Source organism: Salmo salar, chromosome 12 (assembly GCF_965601325.2).
Source record: "Salmo salar chromosome 12, fSalSal1, whole genome shotgun sequence".
Taxonomy (NCBI): Eukaryota; Metazoa; Chordata; class Actinopteri; order Salmoniformes; family Salmonidae; genus Salmo; species Salmo salar.
This window is the reverse complement of record NC_138302.1, coordinates 41,841,181-41,861,415: the sequence shown is the minus strand read 5'-3', so window position 1 is coordinate 41,861,415 and position 20,235 is coordinate 41,841,181. Positions and strand designations below refer to the sequence as shown.

Below are 20,235 nucleotides of genomic sequence, written 5' to 3'. Positions count from 1 at the left end.
CATCATGTCTCGCTCCATCCACCAACGCCACGTTGCACCACAGACTGTCTAGGAGTTGGCGGATGCTTTAGTCCAGGTCTGGGAGGAGATCCCTCAGGAGAACATCCGCCACCTCATCAGGAGCATGCCCAGGCGTTGTAGGGAGGTCATACAGGCACGTGGAGGCCACACACACTACTGAGCCTCATTTTGACTTGTTTTAAGAACATTACATCAAAGTTGGATCAGCCTGTAGTGTGGTTTTCCACTTTAATTTTGAGTGTGACTCCAAATCCAGACCTCCATGGGTTGATAAATTGGATTTCCATTGATTATTTTTGTGTGATTTTGTTGTCAGCACATTCAACTATGTAAAGATAAAAGTATTTAATAAGATTATTTCATTCATTCAGATCTAGGATGTGTTATTTTAGTGTTCCCTTTATTTTTTGAGCAGTGTATATATACATATACATAGATAGATAGATAGATGATAGATAGATAGATAGATAGATAGATAGATAGATAGATAGATAGATAGATAGATAGATAGATAGATAGATAGATAGATAGATAGATAGATAGATAGATAGATAGATAGATAGATAGATAGATAGATAGATAGATAGATAGATAGATAGATAGATAGATAGATAGATAGATAGAGTGCTCTTCTCAGTTCCATTAGGTATATTTTGATTTGTTTTTGAAATCTTATTCTACTGCTTGCATTGGTTACCTGATGTGGAATAGAGTTCCTTGTAGTCATGGCTCTATGTAAACTCAGCAAAAAAAGAATAGTCCCCTTTTCAGGACCCTGACTTTCAAAGATAATTCATAAAAATCCAAATAACTTCACAGATCTTCATTGTAAAGGGTTTAAACACTGTTTCCCATGCTTGTTCAATGAACCATAAACAATTAATGAACATGCACCTGTAGAATAGTCGTTTAGACATTAACAGCTTACAGACGGTAGGCAATTAAGGTCACAGTTAAGAAAACCTATGACAGTAAAGAGGCTTTACCTACTGACTCTGAAAAACACAAAAAGAAAGATGGCCAGGGTCCCTGCTCATCTGCATGAACGTGCCTCAGGCATGCTGCAAGGAGGCATGAGGACTGCAGATGTGCCCAGGGCAATAAATTGCAATGTCCGTACTGTGAGACGCCTAAGACAGCGATACGGACAGCTGATTGTCCTCGCAGTGGCAGACCACGTGTAACAACCTGCACAGGATCAGTACATCCGAACATCACACCTGCGGGACAGGTACAGGATGGCAACAACAACTCCCCGAGTTACACCAGGAATGCACAATCCCTCCATCAGTGCTCAGACTGTCCGCAATAGGCTGAGAGAGGCTGTACTGAGGGCTTGTAGGCCTGTTGTAAGGCAGGTCCTCACCAGACATCACTGGCAACAATGTCGCCTATGGGCTCAAACCCACCATCGCTGGACCAGACAGGACTGGCAAAAAGTGATCTTCACTGACGAGTCGCGGTTTTGTCTCACCAGGGGTGATGGTCGGATTCACGTTTATCGTCGAAGGAATGAGCGTTACACCGAGGCCTGTACTCTGGAGCGCGATCGATTTCGAGGTGGAGGTCCGTCATGGTCTGGGGCGGTGTGTCACAGCATCATCGGACTGAGCTTGTTGTCATTGCATGCAATCGCAACGCTGTGCGTTACAGGGAAGACCTCCTCCTCCCTCATGTGGTACCCTTCCTTCAGGCTCATCCTGACATGACCCTCCAGCATGACAATGCCACCAGCCATTTTGCTCGTTCTGTGCGTGATTTCCTGCAAGTGTTCTGCCATGGCCAGCAAGAGCCTGGATCTCAATCCCATTGAGCACGTCTGGGACCTGTTGGATTGGAGGGTGAGGGCTAGGGCCATTCCCCCCAGAAATGTCCAGGAACTTGCAGGTGCGTTGGTGGAAGAGTGGGGTAACATCTCACAGCAAGAACTGGCAAATTTGGTGCAGTCCATGAGGAGGAGATGCACTGCAGTTCTTAATGCAGCTGGTGGCCACACCAGATACTGACTGTTACTTTTGATTTTGACCACCCCTGTGCAACTTGTTCAGTTTATGTCTCCGTTGTTAAATCTTATTTTCATACAAATATTTACACATGTTAAGTTTTCTGAAAATAAACGCAGTTGACAGTGAGAGGACGTTTCTTTTTTTGCTGTTCTCCCTCCATAGTCTGTTCTTGACTTGGGGATTAAGAAGAGACCTCTGGTGGCCCCCCTTGACTTGTTGTTGTGTTACAGCCTGAATTTAAAATTGATTATATTTCGATTTTCTTTGTCACTGGCCTACACACAATACCCCTTAATGTCAAAGTGGAATTATGTTTTTCTGGGGGGGGTCTCAAATTAATTAAGATGAAAAGCTGAAATGTCTTAAATAAATATTCAACCCCTTTGTTATAAAGTACCTAAGTAGTTTCAGGAGTAAAAATGTGCTTAATAAGTTGCACTCAGTGAGCAAAGTACATTAAGTGAAAAAAATATGAAAAACTAGAACGTTCAATCTGCATAAACCCTTTTGAACGTGGCGAGTCCTCTTAATTTATAACATTTCCCTCACTAAGTCAACAAAACATTAGCAAAAGTTACCCAATTAGCGTGAGGGATGGGGCAACATCTTCTTGCGCACTGTAATCATGTTCAGAATGGCTTCCATTCAAAACCCATAGAGCGCTGTGAAGCTGATAAAAGAATGATCTAATAAATGTAAATGAATCAATAAACCATGATGAATTATTAAGTCATACAGCAGGTTTAATGAATAATCAATGTAATAATCAATATAGGGATCGATTAGTCTGATTAGTTCCGGAAAGTCCAGGAACCACTGGAGAGGGAAAGAAATGTGTGTATGCAATTAGTATAGAGAGATAGAGGGACAGATGGTCAAGGGAGTAAAAGCTTCAAAGAGTTCTTAACCTTGAGGGAAAAGAACAGGCTGAGCGCTGGATAGTGATAAACAGTGTGAGAAGTTTATGGGGGTTGCAGGTCACCAACGGATTGTGTGTAAATGCATGTGCGTAAGTAAGCAAGAACTATATAATGACTGTTTTGTTATCCTGACCTCAGAACGTTCTCTGAATAAAGCTACAGAAACCTTTTGCAGAAAGCTGAGTCCTTGCCTAATTATCCTCTATGGGCTAGGTGGGACGCTTGCGTCCCACCTACGTAACAGCCACTTGCAGCCTGTGGCGCGATTTTCAAAACCATAAAAATCCTATTACTTCAATTTCTCAAACATATGACTATTTTACAGCTATTTAAAGACAAGACTCTCGTTAATCTAACCACACTGTCCGATTTCAAAAAGGCTTTACAACGAAAGCAAAACATTAGATTATGTCAGCAGAGTACCAAGCCAGAAATAATCAGACACCCATTTTTCAAGCCAGCATATAATGTCACCAAAACCCAGAAGACAGCTAAATGCAGCACTCACCTTTGATGATCTTCATCAGATGACAACCCTAGGACATTATGTTATACAATACATGCATGTTTTGTTCAATCAAGTTCATATTTATATCAAAAACCAGCTTTTTACATTAGCATGTGACGTTCAGAACTAGCATACCCCCCGCAAACTTCCGGGGAATTCGCTAACATTTTACTAAATTACTCACGATAAACGTTCACAAAAAGCATAACAATTATTTTAAGAATTATAGATACAGACCTCCTCTATGCACTCGATATGTCCGATTTTAAAATAGCTTTTTGGTGAAAGCACATTTTGCAATATTCTAGGTACATAGGCCAGGCATCACGGGCTCGCTATTTAGACACCCGGCAAGTTTAGCACTCACCATAATCATATTTACTATTATAAAAGTTTGATTACCTTTTGTTGTCTTCGTCAGAATGCACACCCAGGACTGCTACTTCAATAACAAATGTTGGTTTGGTCCAAAATAATCCATCGTTATATCCGAATAGCGGCGTTTTGTTCGTGCGTTCCAGACACTATCCGAAATGGTAAAGAAGTGTCGCGCGCATGGCGCAATTCGTGACAATAAAATTCTAAATATTCCATTACCGTACTTCGAAGCATGTCAACCGCTGTTTAAAATCAATTTTTACGGCATTTTTCTCGTAGAAAAGCGATAATATTCCGACAGGGAATCTCCTTTTCGGCAAACAGAGGAAAAAATCACAAAGGCGGGGGCGGTCGGGTCACGCGCATAAGCCCAGAGTCCCTTGATCGGCCACTTGAGAAAGGCGATAATGTGTTTCAGCCTGGGGCTGGAATGACGACATTCTGTTTTTTCCCGGGCTCTGAGCGCCTATGGACGACGTGGGAAGTGTCACGTTAGAGCAGAGATCCTTAGTAAAAGATAGAGATGGAAAAGAAGTTCAAGAAATGGTCAGACAGGCCACTTCCTGTAAAGGAATCTCTCAGGTTTTGACCTGCCATTTGAGTTCTGTTATACTCACAGACACCATTCAAACAGTTTTAGAAACTTTAGGGTGTTTTCTATCCATATGTAATAAGTATATGCATATTCTAGTTACTGGGTAGGAGTGGTAACCAGATTAAATCGGGTATGTTTTTTATCCAGCCGTGTCAATACTGCCCCCTAGCCCTAACAGGTTATTATAACCCATTGTCTTACAAACCTTGGGCATTAGTCAAGGCGAATTGATTATTGATTATTATCATCAAGATATTAAATTCCTTTAACAATTCGTCCTTCGAGCCGGATTTCAAACTGCCGCTGTCGTTCCAAGGAGACACCGAAACCGTGCACGGGCGGATGAAATATCCGTAAATCAAAGACCTGGCCCTTTACTGTGGGTTCTTTACAGGCCGGTGGCAAACTGGTACGCGACAGAGGTGGTGACGAGATTCAACGAACATTGAAAACCTCAGCTGCAAATTATAAGGTTAGTAGACTTTATTCATACTTTTGGGGGATAGCACCTGTATGATTACATTAAATAAGGGGTGAGTGACATACCTATAGGTTTGCATTGCATAGTGAAATGAGTGATATACCGATAGGTTTACATTGCATGGTGAAATGAGTGATACACCTGTGTGTCTGCATTGTATGAAATACACCTGTATGTCGGCATTGTATGATGAAATGGGAAATACACCTGTATGTCTGCATTGCATGATGGAATAAGGGACACAATTGGGTGTTGGCATTTGATGAGAAAGCGATTGTTGAGAGTGAAAGGCAAAAGCGATTGTTGAGAGTGTAAGGCGAAAGATTGTTGTGAATGAAAGGCAAAAGCGATTGTTGTGAATGAAAGCAAAAGCGATTGTTGAGAGTGTAAGGCGAAAGCGATTGCTGGGAATGAAAGGCAAAAGCGATTGATAAGAGTGAAAGTAGAGGATTTTAATGTACTCTGGGTGTTAGACGCTGAATTTGGTGAATGTTATAGCTGGTTACCTGGCTTCAGAAGTTCGCGTGGAGAAAAATCGGTTTTAAAGGGAATCAAGTATTCTGCGCGGATGGAAGTTAGGAATTAGTTGTAAATTCAAAACGACGAATTCGAAAACGACGCAGGGTCCGAAATCGACCCTGGGCAACTGTGGCCACTGCATAAAACTAAACTAGGGCTTGTGGTGAGACCTGATAACGTAGCACAAGGGTCAAAAAACCATAATGGGATAGTCGGTACCTAAATACGGCTTTAGGTCTGATATCTATGGGTGAAGTGAGACCTAATATGGCGGAGTGAGAAACAGATATTAGTGTCAACAGTTACATGAAGCAACAGATAAATAGGCTGTTAACTAGGGCTTTACGACCCCTGGAAAGTAGTTTATAGTTGCATACGTATGCGACCTAATGTCTGATCGACAGTCCCCGCTGTAGATAAAGTTTCGAGAGAGATAGAGTAACTATGCTGGGATGAGGGATTGCGTGTGAGGCGAATTCTGTCAATAAATCGCGAGAAAAAGACAGACAGTACAAACCTAAAAATAAAACGGGTTGCAGTGTTTGTCTATGAGCGAGATAAAGACCGGATTAGGATAGATGCGTATAATCATTCTAGCAGAACAACTCTATATTGCGAATAGAAGGTTAATAACGAAAACATATTGCTAGAATCAACAGGCGCAAGATAAAAGCCGTTTGTCCTTTTTGAGCGATGAGATACAAGCAATTTGTAATATAGCGTGCGAATAATTATTCCCTAAATTCTAGATGAAAACATATTGCTAGACTCAACAGGCGCAAGATAAAAGCCGTTTGTCCTAATGGAGCGATGAGATAGAAGCGATTTGAAATACAGCGTGCGAATAATTATTCCCCAAATTATAGGTTTAATAACGAAAACACATTGTTAAAATCATAATGAAAACATATTGCTAGAATCAACAGGCGCAAGATAAAAGCCGTTTGTCCTTTTTGAGCGATGAGTTAGAAGCAATTTGTAAAATAGCATGCGAATAATTATTCCCCAAATTCTAGGTTAATAACGGTAAAATAGCATACACATTAAGATTAACAACGAGTAGACACTAATTGTATTTGGTTCGAAGTTGTATAAATTAAAGCACATATGAATAAAAGATAGTTTATGGTTCTTACGAATAATATTTCTAAAACTCTAGATTGGTTCCTTTAACAACATGGGTAGTAAATCCTCTAAGGAGATCCTGGTATTGACAGGAGATGAACGGTTTATGCTGGGAAAAGATAAGAGGAACATTTTATTTTGGCCCGAAATGGAGGATGGATGTTTAAATGTTGAAAGATTTGAATTAAGGATAAAACAAATACATAGGGTCTGTGGGGATAAGACAGAGAAGCAGCGTACAGAGGGCCTTGACACCGCTCGTGTTTGGCTGGCAGAAGCTAGGAAGAGAGCGGAGGGGGCCAGGGATAAGGGCGTTGCTAACAATGATTTGGGTAACAAGGGAGGTAGAGAGGAAGAGACACAGAAAAGAGAACAGGTTTTAACAAACTTATGTAGAAAGTGGATAGAACCCGAGGACAGAAAGTGCTACAACTGCAATATAACTGGCCACATGGCAGAGGATTGTAAGGCCCCACCAAGGAACCGTAGACAGAGACAGTTTAGGGATAGACAGAGAGGAGAACAGGATTTAGCAAACTTATTGAGAAAAGTGGATAGAGACACTGTAGACAGAAGGGGAAAAACAGGGAGACGCGCTGACAAAGACGGAGAGAGGATGTGTTTTAATTGCGATAGAACAGGACATTTCGCCAGAGACTGTAAAACACCCTGTAAACATTGTGACCGAGTAGGACACAACTACCGAAATTGTAAACATGAACAATAGTGCTTCAGTGGTAGAATTCTTGCCTACCATGCAGGGGGCCCGGGTTCGGTTCCCAGCCCATGCACCATGGGACTAAAATTAAATTTAATTCTTGTTATGTTATGACTGGAACCATACGGTTGTTAGTGTTTGTTTAAGATAGAAACCGAACGTTTTGATAGCTTGTTTAGTTTAAATAGAAAGACAGAGTCGATAAAGTACGTTGTTTGTGGTCTGAATGGCCTGTTTTAAGGATTTATAGAGAATGGGAGTTGTATTTGAATGACGGAATCATGGAAAAGGTAGTTACCTAAATCTAATGAATTATAAGGAGCGGAAATTAATAATTGCGACAGAATTGTGGTGATATACATGATATATATATTTTTTTAACCCTTGGACATTTCATAAGACTATAAACCAATACCTAGAGAGATTAAAGGACGTGTCCAACGCTAATAGTGGGTTAATAGAACCCCCGTTAGTGGATGGATTTGATGCCCCGTATTATCAGGAATTAAAAATTGCTTTCCTCAGTGGAAAGCGTCCCGAGATAAATCGTGCCACCAAACAGAACCTCGTAGGGTGGGGGCTAGCAGATCTGAGGGAAGTAAGAGAGGCCAAAGAGGGGGTCGAGACAAATACAAAGAGAAGGTCAGGCGCCCCCAGCCAGACTCAGAGGAGGAGGCATGACTAACTATGGAGAGCGGGGGAACAGACACTAGTGAGGGGAAGGACGATTTTCAGAATTTAGTTATAAACAGCGATTGTGAAGTTTTTGAATTGGCTACAATTGGCTACAAAAATATTTTGACCAGTAGCAGGGGTATTTTTTTTACATGATCTAGATACGTTTATTTTCCCTTAGGAAGTCAGCTGTTGTTGAATTCAGTGTAAGAGATTTAACACAACAAGGCTGTGGAATTGATATACTAGTATTACTATATTTTGTTGTGAATAAGTTTAATAATGGTAGACTTATGTCAACAGGACAGGGATACATGACATCTGTAGGTGAACCAGGATTATTGAGGGTATCGAGATAAATTTAAGTAGATATGCAATATCTAGACAGGTTGATTTTTCTAAAGTTCAGGAGTGCAACCAAGGAGACAATGAGACATTTAGTCAATATTTGGAAACAACCATATTATGAGAAAAAGCTGGAGACAGATAGAAGGGCAGACAGAGAGATCCTCCCCTGCACTGCTGAAACCTTGAGGGTTGGGGAGTAGCAGGAAGAAAGAAGGGGGGCCAGCAGGAGTAGATAGGAAGATAATTTGGTTCACTTAGCTTTAGGATATTAATTCATGGAGAGACTATCGGCTCCATTGGCAGGCATGTATTTTAGTTTTGATTTTAAGTTTATGTTTGGTAAATTCGCTAGGAGGAGATATGAAAGCTTAGTTGGTTTCAGGTGTTAGACACTGAACCATTGCCCAGACACTATTCTGCACAGTAGGCCGAAATAGTAGCATTGACTAGAACCGGTGAAATAAGAAAGGAGAGAAAAGTTACTATTTACACAGACAAGCACATAGACATTTAAAACCATACAAAGCAGCATAGATAAATCTTAAAGACGATAAGAAACTTGACAGAGGATTGTTAAATGATAGCCAAGGATGAAGGCCCCAGGGAGAATTGGACATGTGGAAAATGAAATGGGGCATCCTACAAGAAAAGGTCTGACATAAGGATAATTTACTTATCCTACCAAAGACACTGTATGGATACGCAGCAATATTGATACATAGGCTAAGCAATGTATGAAGGGGAGGGAAGTATAGTAGAGTAGTTAGGAAAGAGTGATGGCCTAGAGGATAATTCCTTAAACAAAACAAAAAATTGTAAGAAGATCCATTCCAACATTTGGAATTGGACTTATTGAAATATTCCGAAATGAGGGGAAGAAGGGGTGTTTAACAAGAATAGATAAGTATAGCAAATGGGTTGAAGCGTTCCCAACTTACTTGGTGGACATGATTATGGTAGCTAAAATATTAAGTCAAGATATTATCCCTAGAGTTGGTTGACTAGGAGCCATCTTTTTAAATGATGGATGACAGTTTAGCTAATCAGGTAGAGCCTATAGAATGCCAGAGTTAGAGATACCAGAACAGGTAGACATGGAAGTTGAAGAAATACTAGCAGAGCACATGAGAAGACTGTTTGTTAACCAAACCCGTATGTCCAAGATTTTGTGTCCAACAGGTGAATTACAGGAGAAGGTGATTCACTCAATCCAACCAGGAGACTGGGTGTGGATCCAGTCCCTGAGGAGAAAAGACTGGTAGCAGTCCCGTTGTGAAGGCCCATACCAGGTTCAGCTAAACCACTGCCTTTGCCATTAGAAAAGCTGAGAGAGTCACTTGGGTCCACGTTAACCACTGCAAGAAGGTATGTACACATATGAACACTGCTGATCACACACAGAGTTAGGAGAAGAACCGATAGCAACAGGGTCCGGGGGTTACCTCCTTAACGAAGATTTCCTATCCCGACCGTTCATCACTGTGTGTGCTCCTAGAGGTGTGAGTATGGGGTGGTACCTAGCAGAGAGACTAAGGGCAGGAGAGGGTTGGCGGTTTTTGGGAAGAGTAGAGACTCTGAGCTGCATCATAGTCTAATCTGACTGATACATTCAGATCCACCACCTTCTGGCACTAATCATACGATACCGTTGTCATTGAGAAGAAGTAGAAGATAAACTATATAATACACTGATGAGTGACTTACAGAATAAGGAGTCAAAGAAGATCAAGATGTAGGATTTAAGGTAAACATTAAACAATTTCCTGGGGAAGCAGAAAACTGTACAGGAATTGGGGTTGGCCAGATTAAAGTACTCAGCCAACCCACCTCGGTTCACCTAAATTCCTGATGAGCACCAGTGTTATAGATACAAGAATGGCACCGAGAACTAAGATGATTTTAATGGCTGAAAGGTAATCGTTAATGTGACTGACTTAGGTTTGAGAGATGAATAGAACATTCTTAACCTCACAGCACCTATAACTGATGAAGGGTGGGCTAGTACCAGTAAAGGATGCATACGACAGAAATTACCACAAAGGGTGGTTAGGAACTTGCGCCCTGGGGTTATTGGTCCAACCAGTTCGAGTTAGTCATCAGAGGCTAGTTATAGGAGGCTAAAGTAGGGACAGGAGGAGTTTTGACCAGGATGGGAGTAGCTTTGTCTAGAGGGATGCTATTGGCATCCTCAGGGAAGTTCCAGATGAATACAAAGCTATGAATCGAATATGTGAAGGCTTTAACACTACATTGTTTTGGTGGTTGACAATAAATAGAAATGTGGATTGGATTAATGACATTTTTTTATAATCAACAGAGAGTCATGAATGAAAACGGGTATGCAGTAAAGAGGTTCTCTGACCAATTATCCACCACCCCCCTCATGACCTGGTAAAATAGACTGACTCTCGAGATGTTATTGGCAGAAGAGGGCAGTGTAGGTAGAATGATTGGGTTCAGCGCTGCACGTACATTCCTGAGAACACATCCCATGTTTGGGAAATGGAAAAGTGTTGTAAGAACTGTATTATGGGCTGCTTTCACCTGTATGAGTGTGTTTGTGTTGTGTGGATGTTGTCTCGTCCCATGTGTGAGAGGTTTAATCACCAGGACTCTCGAGAGATCGATGACGCAGCAGTTGGTGAGATATGGACCGATTCCGAGCTCCGATGAGTGGGATGGCGAATGCGGGCCTCCAGGCCAGGAAGATGGCTCCGTCTCTTTTGATAACGAGGAGCCAATGTTTGATGAAACAATTTTCAACGTTTTGATTGAATTTTCAACGTTTTGATAGACTGTTCCTTTAATGAAAATTATGATGAAAATCCTGAATCAAAGTATCATAATTGGAAAGAGGCCTAGGACTGTCATTGATGGGTATAGGAGGAATAATTATGTATTAGTCTTGTTTAATCCTTGTATCACAATTAAATTCAATATAGCGTGTGATTTCACAATTACGTATTTCCATATAGCGTATGATTATTGTATTTACATATAGCGTGTGATTAATAGGGTTCTCATATAGCATCTGATCATCATGGTGAATTATTGAATCATTTAAGGGTGGAATTGATAAGAGAATTATCTAATAAATGTAAATGAATCAATAAACCATGATGAATTATTAAGTCATACAGCAGGTTTAATGAATAATCAATGTAATAATCAATATAGGGATCTATTAGTCTGATTAGTTCCGGAAAGTCCAGGAACCACTGGAGAGGGAAAGAAATGTGTGTATGCAATTAGTATAGAGAGATAGAGGGACAGATGGTCAAGGGAGTAAAAGCTTCAAAGAGTTCTTAACCTTGAGGGAAAAGAACAGGCTGAGCGCTGGATAGTGATAAACAGTGTGAGAAGTTTATGGGGGTTGCAGGTCACCAACGGATTGTGTGTAAATGCATGTGCGTAAGTAAGCAAGAACTATATAATGACTGTTTTGTTATCCTGACCTCAGAACGTTCTCTGAATAAAGCTACAGAAACCTTTTGCAGAAAGCTGAGTCCTTGCCTAATTATTATGACCCATTGTCTTACAAACCTTGGGCATTAGTCAAGGCGAATTGATTATTGATTATTATCATCAAGATATTAAATTCCTTTAACAGAAGCGCATAGCCTAAGGTCTGACGTTATGTATAGCATGTTACTGTACAGCCACTGCGTTCCAATTTAGGTGTTTATCTGTGCCAAATACTATTTTCAACCTGTATATGTGTACATGTCTAACAATTGCTTGTTTTACGTTTTGTTTGATTAAAAAGCAAGCCCGTATATGCTACCCTACTATAACAAAAGCTGGTTCAATAGCAATGCGTCTGGTGTCTTTTTTTTATCCTGGACATGCATTAGCCAAGTAGCCTATCCATAAAAGGTTTCTAAAATGGTTTACTCGTGAGGCTTTTGCATTATTCACAATTCACATAGGCATACCTGCAGTGCATAGACTACTCCATTCAGCTTGTATCCATGACCATTTCCGAAGAGCGGCTCTTGTCCAGTTACCAAATACACGCCAAACATATTCAAATTATTCAGTCATATAAAACCATGTTTTTCACTGTTGCTATTACTGGTTATTGTAATAATTAATATAGCTATTTTCTACCAACTGAGGTACTCAAAGCACTTTACATAGTAGAGGGAAACCCACCACCAATGTGAAGCACCCACCTGGGTGATGCACAGCAACCATTTTTGTGCCAGAACACTCATCACACATCAGTTTAGAAGTGATATATGCCAATTAGTAATGAGGGGGATGATTAGGTGGCCATGATGGAATGGAGCCAGGTTTGGAATTTAGCCATTACACCAGGGTTAACACCACTAATCTTACAATACGTGCCATGGGATTTTTAAATGACCACAAAGAGTCAGGACACCTGTTTAATGTCACATCTGAAAGACTGTACCCTACGCAGGGCAACGTCCCCTTCACTGCCCTTGGGAATTGGGATTTCCTTAGACTGGAGGGAAGAGTGCCCCGTACTAGCCCTCCAACACCAGATCCAGCAGCATCTGGTCTCCCATCCAGGGACTGACCCAGATCCACCCTGCTTAGCTTCAGAGGCAAGCCAGCAGTGTAATGCAGGGTGGGCTGCTATTTATTAAACTGTATCAATCCGCAATGGACTAGGAAGAGACTATTCCGTGCCCCCAGCCGAATTAAGACATCACAAAGACCGTCAGTAACCTACAGAACTTGAGACAACGGCATGTCGTATTAAGCAGTGAACAGCATTGATTGGCCTGTGAGTTTCTAAGCCCTCTTCACACCTATAATGAGTTAAACCCAACCCTTTCGCGCCACCGCCAGCTATTGCACTCAATTCCCTGTGAAAATAGCTAAAATATTTTTGATACACCCCCGGAACCTATAGCTATACCGGCAGCGCTAATATTTATCATTGCGCTAGCTTTGTAAAAATAGAACCCCTATGTCTACGATTTCTGACAATACCCCCATCCTTTTGAGACATAGTTACACACTTCTCCACGATAGTAAAGCCCAAGATAAAATGTGGTTTGCACAAGTAATCGTATGAATATTGTCAGTTCAATCGGTGATAATCCACTTCTCAAACAAAACCAAATGAAAGCTGAACTGAGCTGTATTCTCAGGTGGGCGTGGCTTGAGCCTTGCTACTGAAATGACATAACCTACAAATAAATCCAGCTCTAGAAATTTTTTAAATATTTAGCCAGGTAAGTCATTGAGAAGAAATTCTCTTTTACAATGCCGATCTGGTAAAATGCATAATAACTGCACATCCCACAGTGTTTTATGAAAGACCTACAATCCATGCATGGTAAATGAAAGGGGCATGTTACTGTATCAAAAGGGCCCTGATTACCCCCATGTTCCACCCAGCCTGCAGTTCGGCCAATATCGACCTGGTCCTCCTCATCGATGGCTCCAAGAGTGTGCGTCCCCAGAACTTTGAGCTGGTCAAGCAGTTTGTCAACCAGGTGGTGGACTCCCTGGATGTGTCCGCCCATGGGACTCGAGTGGGCCTAGTACAGTATTCCAGCCACGTGCGTACAGAGTTCGCCCTCAAAATGTACGAGAAGGCAGATGACATCAAGAAGGCGGTATTGAACGTGGAGTACATGGAGAAGGGCACCATGATGGGCCTGGCCCTCAAGCACATGGTGGAGAACAGCTTCTCGGAGGACGAGAGTGCCCGCAAGAACATCCCTCGCGTGGGCCTGGTCTTCACTGACGGCCGCTCTCAGGACGACATCACTGAGTGGGCCAAGAAGGCCAAAGAAGCAGGTCGGTGACATAAACTTATAAAGCGCCTGCAGTAATGTTTACATAAAGCCAAGGGAATGACAAAGATTGCATTAAAATGAGAATATCTTGCTTTGATAAGAGCTCATATAACATGACTAGGAAATATGGAATCAATTGGTTCATACATGAAAACAGTTTAATAACTTTTTCTTTAAAGCGTAATACGTACTACTTACAGACAACAAATGTGCCCAAATCAGCTGCCATTTGCTACTTTGGTGTGTGACTGGCTGTTTCAACAAAACAGTTCTTGCAATTAAATACAGTTTAGGACTTCATCCAACATTTTTGTGACATACTGTGTTGTCCTCCTTGTCAGGTATCACCATGTATGCTGTTGGTGTTGGGAAGGCCGTGGAGGATGAGCTGCGTGAGATTGCCTCAGAGACACTAGACAAGCACTTCTTCTATACCACTGACTTCACTTTCATCAACCAGATAGCCGAGAACCTCAAGCTCAATGTCTGTGCAGGTACTGTATTCTATGATCAAAGCAAATCACAACACATCAGAACATGTTATTTTAGAACACTATCTACAGTCAGGCAATGTTTGTGTGTGTGTGTGTGTGTGTGTGTGTGTGTGTGTGTGTGTGTGTGTGTGTGTGTGTGTGTGTGTGTGTGTGTGTGTGTGTGTGTGTGTGTGTGTGTGTGTGTGTGTGTGTGTGTGTGTCTTGTGTCTTGTGTCTTGTTTCTTGTTTCTTGTTTCTGTGTGTGTTGTGGACCCCACAAAGATAGTAAAACAAATCGCGTGTGTGTGTGTTTCAGAGGAGAGCCAGGGAGAGATTGAGGTGAAAGACCCATGTGCCTGTGAGAGTCTGGTTGAGTTCCAGCAAGCAACAATATCCACTCTGGAGCAGCTGAAAACAAAATATATCCTTCTATATACTGCACTTGTTCATTAAAGGTGCACTTTGTAGCTTGTCTTTCCCTGCTGTAGCATGACCAATTACTGTATATGCGACTCATTTCAGGAAAATATGCGTGTCGCACGCCACTACTTCACAGGAGAGGTATTTGAACTTAAACATTTATTTTTGATCAAAATGGGTTTTTGGCAGAAATGCCTTCCGGAAAATGTGAACTTTCATGTGCCTTAATAACAAACTTGTATGCCATCTGTAAATACGAATAAAATTGTTAAATTACTAGCCTAGTTGGTTTAGCCCCAGAAAAAGGGGAATCTTCCAGCTAGCCATAATTGGCTGAGATAATGGATGGGCTGGACATGCCGAGAGATGAGTTCGGATTGGTCTGTCATGTAGCATGTGCTGCCATGTAGCATGTGCTGCTCAGTATGTGTAGGTAATCCTTTCTACTGCAGCTTTTTGTGAAAGATATCGTGAAAAAGTACATAAGTGTTGCTAATGCCCTCCACTTTCTGGAGGACAATCGTGCCATGCTGACTCTCTCTGACTGAAAATGAATCAGAACATGAGAAAATCCCTGATATACGTAAAAACATTTTCAATGAACCAGACATTGTAGAGTCTTCTGAAATGGAGATCAACAGTGTTGTTGTCACGGAAGAAGTTGACCGAGTTTTGAAATCAGTGGAATACCCGCTGGAAGCAGAGTATGATAGCTAAGGAGATGGAAAAAAAATCTGGCATTTGATTGCAAAAAGAGTCAAAAAGAGAACACAGAAGGCTGTTTTATAAAACACCAGTCTCTGGATTCCATCTTCAAACTAAGGGCAACCATGGCATCTGTGACAGAGAGGGATAAGCATTCATCCATGCATACGGGTAAGAGAATCTAGCTAGCAACATTCAGATATTATACGTTTATAATTTTGTCAGAAAGTTGTTTTCATTGCAAATTAAAGCGTACTGTTAGCTAGCTAGCTAATGTTACGTGTTTGATCTGTGTAGTAATATTAGTATCTCAGAAAGAAATTTGCCTTGCTAGTTATAGCCTAATGTTAGCGAGCTAGCTAACATTGAACCTTGTTGGTTAACTTTAGCTAACTGCAGATTCATGCATGGTGGATAGCTATGACAATCAGTATGGGTTGGGATTATTGCTGCGTTCAAAACAATTGGGAACTCTGGAAAAAAAACGAGCTCCGACTGGGAAAAATCGTTTTGAACGGTCATTTAACTCGGAATTCCAACTCGGGAACTCGGGCCTGTTTCTAGAGCCCCGACTTTCCGACCTGAAGATCACTGACATCATGATTTGACCTTGTATTTTTCCCAAGTTCTCGTATTTTTCCAAGTTCCCAGTTCCCAAGAGTGTGCTAAGCTGTCATCAAGGCAGCTTTGAAGAATCTCAAATATAAAATATATTTCGATTTGTTGAACACTTTTTTGGTTACTACAGACTCCTCTTTAAATCTGGGTATTCCTCCAAAGCTCCATTGTCCTGAGTCTACACAACTCTGCCAGGACCTAGGATCAAGGGAGATACTAAAGTGTTTTAGTACTATATCTCTTGACACAATGATGAAAATAATCATGGCCTCCAAACCCTCAAGCTGCATACTGGACCCTATTCCAACTAAACTACTGAAAGAGCTGCTTCCTGTGCTTGGCCCTCCTATGTTGAACATAATAAACGGCTCTCTATCCACCGGATGTGTACCAAGCTCACTAAAAGTGGCAGTAATAAAGCCTCTCTTGAAAAAGCCGAATCTTGATCCAGAAATTATAAAAAACTATCGGCCTATATCGAATCTTCCATTCCTCTCAAATTTTTTTGAAAAAGCTGTTGCACAGCAACTCACTGCCTTCCTGAAGACAAACAATGTATACGAAACGCTTCAGTCTGGTTTTAGACCCCATCATAGCACTGAGACTGCACTTGTGAAGGTGGTAAATGACCTTTTAATGACGTCAGACCGAGGCTCTGCATCTGTCCTCGTGCTCCTAGATCTTAGTGCCGCTTTTGATACCATCAATCACCACATTCTTTTGGAGAGATTGGAAACCCAAATTGGTCTACATGGACAAGTTCTGTCCTGGTTTAGATCTTATCTGTCGGAAAGATATCAGTTTGTCTCTGTGAATGGTTTGTCCTCTGACAAATCAATTGTAAATTTCGGTGTTCCTCAAGGTTCCGTTTTAGGACCACTATTGTTTTCACTATATATTTTACCTCTTGGGGATGTCATTCGAAAACATAATGTTAAATTTCACTGCTATGCGGACGACACACAGCTGTACATTTCAATGAAACATGGTGAAGCCCCAAAATTGCCCTCGCTAGAAGCCTGTGTTTCAGACATAAAGAAGTGGATGGCTGCAAACTTTCTACTTTTAAACTCGGACAAAACAGAGATGCTTGTTCTAGGTCCCAAGAAACAAAGAGATTGTCTGTTGAATCTGACAATTAATCTGGATGGTTGTACAGTCGTCTCAAATAAAACTGTGAAGGACCTCGGCGTTACTCTGGACCCTGATCTCTCTTTTGAAGAACATATCAAGACTGTTTCAAGGACAGCTTTTTTCCATCTACGTAACATTGCAAAAATCAGAAACTTTCTGTCCAAAAATGACGCAGAAAAATTAATCCATGCTTTTGTTACTTCTAGGCTGGACTACTGCAATGCTCTACTTTCCGGCTACCCGGATAAAGCACTAAACTAACTTCAGTTAGTGCTAAATACGGCTGCTAGAATCCTGACTAGAACCCAAAAATTTGATCATATTACTCCAGTGCTAGCCTCCCTACACTGGCTTCCTGTTAAGGCAAGGGCTGATTTCAAGGTTTTACTGCTAACCTACAAAGCATTACATGGGCTTGCTCCTACCTATCTTTCCGATTTGGTCCTGCCGTACATACCTACACGTACGCTACGGTCACAAGACGCAGGCCTCCTAATTGTCCCTAGAATTTCTAAGCAAACGGCTGGAGGTAGGGCTTTCTCCTATAGAGCTCCATTTTTATGGAATGGTCTGCCTACCAATGTGAGAGACGCAGACTCAGTCTCAACCTTTAAGTCTTTACTGAAGACTTATCTCTTCAGTAGGTCCTATGATTAAGTATAGTCTGGCCCAGGAGTGTGAAGGTGAACGGAAAGGCTGGAGCAACGAACCGCCCTTGCTGTCTCTGCCTTGCCGGTTCCCCTCTTTCCACTGGGATTCTCTGCCTCTAACCCTTTTACAGGGGCTGAGTCACTGGCTTACTGGTGTTCTTCCATGCCGTCCATGGGAGGGGTGCGTCACTTGAGTGGGTTGAGTCACTGACGTGGTCTTCCTGTCTGGGTTGGCGCCCCCCCTTGGGTTGTGCCATGGCGGAGATCGTTGTGGGCTATACTCGGCCTTGTCTTAGGACGGTAAGTTGGTGGTTGGAGACATCCCTCTAGTGGTGTGGGGGCTGTGCTTTGGCAAAGTGGGTGGGGTTATATCCTGCCTGTTTGGCCCTGTCCGGGGGTATCATCGGATGGGGCCACAGTGTCTTCTGATCCCTCCTGTCTCAGCCTCCAGTATTTATGCTGCAGTAGTTTATGTGTCGGGGGGCTAGGGTCAGTCTGTTACATCTGGAGTATTTCTCTTGTCTTATCCGGTGTCCTGTGTGAATTTAAATATGCTCTCTCTAATTCTCTCTTTCTCTCTTTCTGTCTTTCTCTCGGAGGACCTGAGCCCTAGGACCATGCCTCAGGACTACCTGGTATGATGACTCCTTGCTGTCCCCAGTCCACCTGGCCGTGCTGCTGCTCCAGTTTCAACTGTTCTGCCTGCGGCTATGGAACCCTGACCTGTTCACCGGACGTGCTTGTTGCACCCTCGACAACTACTATGATTATTATTATTTGACCATGCTGGTCATTTATGAACATTTTAACATCTTGACCATGTTCTGTTATAATATCCACCCTGCACAGCCAGAAGAGGACTGGCCACCCCTCATAGCCTGGTTCCTCTCTAGGTTTCTTCCTAGGTTTTTGGCCTTTCTAGGGAGTTTTTCCTAGGGAGTTTTTCCTAGCCACCGTGCTTCTTTCACATGCTTTGCTTGCTGTTTGGGGTTTTAGGCTGGGTTTCTGTACAGCACTTTGAGATATCAGCTGATGTACGAAGGGCTATATAAATAAATTTGATTTGATTTGATTTTGATTTGATTTACATGATTCCATATGTGTTATTTCATATTTTTTATGTCTTCACTATTATTCTACAATGTAGGAAATAGTAAATATCAGGAAAAACCCTTGAATGAGTAGGTGTGCAAACTTTTGACTGGTACTGTATATATATATATATTTTTATCATTACCATAGATACTTTATAAATATGCATTTAAGTGATATACTGTAGGCCCAAATCCTAATGCCTGTGTGTGTGTGTGTGTGTGTGTGTGTGTGTGTGTGTGTGTGTGTGTGTGTGTGTGTGTGTGTGTAACTCAAGTTGTTGCAGAGATCTTCCATTGACATCAATGCATAATTTATACCAAAGTCCAAATTTTGTTCACACGTTTCAAGTTAGGATTCAGCCCAACATCAATCCAATAATGCCATCCCATTCTACTACTACTGACCACAATATCATTAAACTCAGCCCAACTTTTTTCATACAGGCCATTTGACATTAAAATTGAATGATGTGTTTATTTCCTTAACCCATTTCTACTGACAGGTATGACTGCACGATTGGAGGGCATGGAGAACCAGCTGCTGTCACGAAAATGAGGGATGTCATTCAAGTAACCCAGCAAGAATAAGGAGATGCGTTGAGCATAGAATAATTTTCCTGTCAAGAATGTAACAGTAAAAACACAAGTCCTATCAATGTCGAATTTCCATGATGTAAATGACCCAAAACAATATTTTATGTTGAATATCTCATTTCAGCGCATGAATGTGGACATGCAATGGACTTCAAGCACATCCATACTTAATGTAGACATAATCACAGGCAACTAGAAAGTATATCCATTGTTTATAACTTAAAGCTCCAATATGTAACTTTTTGGGCGACCCAACCAAATTCACATAGAAATATGAGTTATAGATCTGTCATCGAAAGTCTAAGAAGCTGGTAGATTGGTTCTATGCTTCCAGTTTTAAAGTTTTGTTTGTGTGTCTTTTTACTTTCATTTTTGTACATCTTCAAACAGCTGAAAATAAAATATTATTGGTTATGGAACATTTATTTCACAATTGTTTACATGGTACAAAGATTCTCTACACTATAATGTCA

The 20,235-nt window shown here is 41.4% G+C and overlaps 1 protein-coding gene across 1 annotated transcript; it reads left to right on the top strand.

Moving 5' to 3' along the window:
* Window positions 1-13,581: 13,581 nt before the first annotated feature.
* On the top strand, window positions 13,582-20,010 carry LOC106565034 (matrilin-4). The gene is made up of 4 exons (XM_014131617.3): window positions 13,582-14,075; window positions 14,416-14,568; window positions 14,864-14,968; window positions 19,666-20,010. The coding sequence occupies exons 1-4, from the start codon at window positions 13,613-13,615 to the stop codon at window positions 19,722-19,724; spliced, it is 780 nt and encodes a 259-aa protein (XP_013987092.3). The 5' UTR covers window positions 13,582-13,612; the 3' UTR covers window positions 19,725-20,010.
* Window positions 20,011-20,235: the final 225 nt, after the last annotated feature.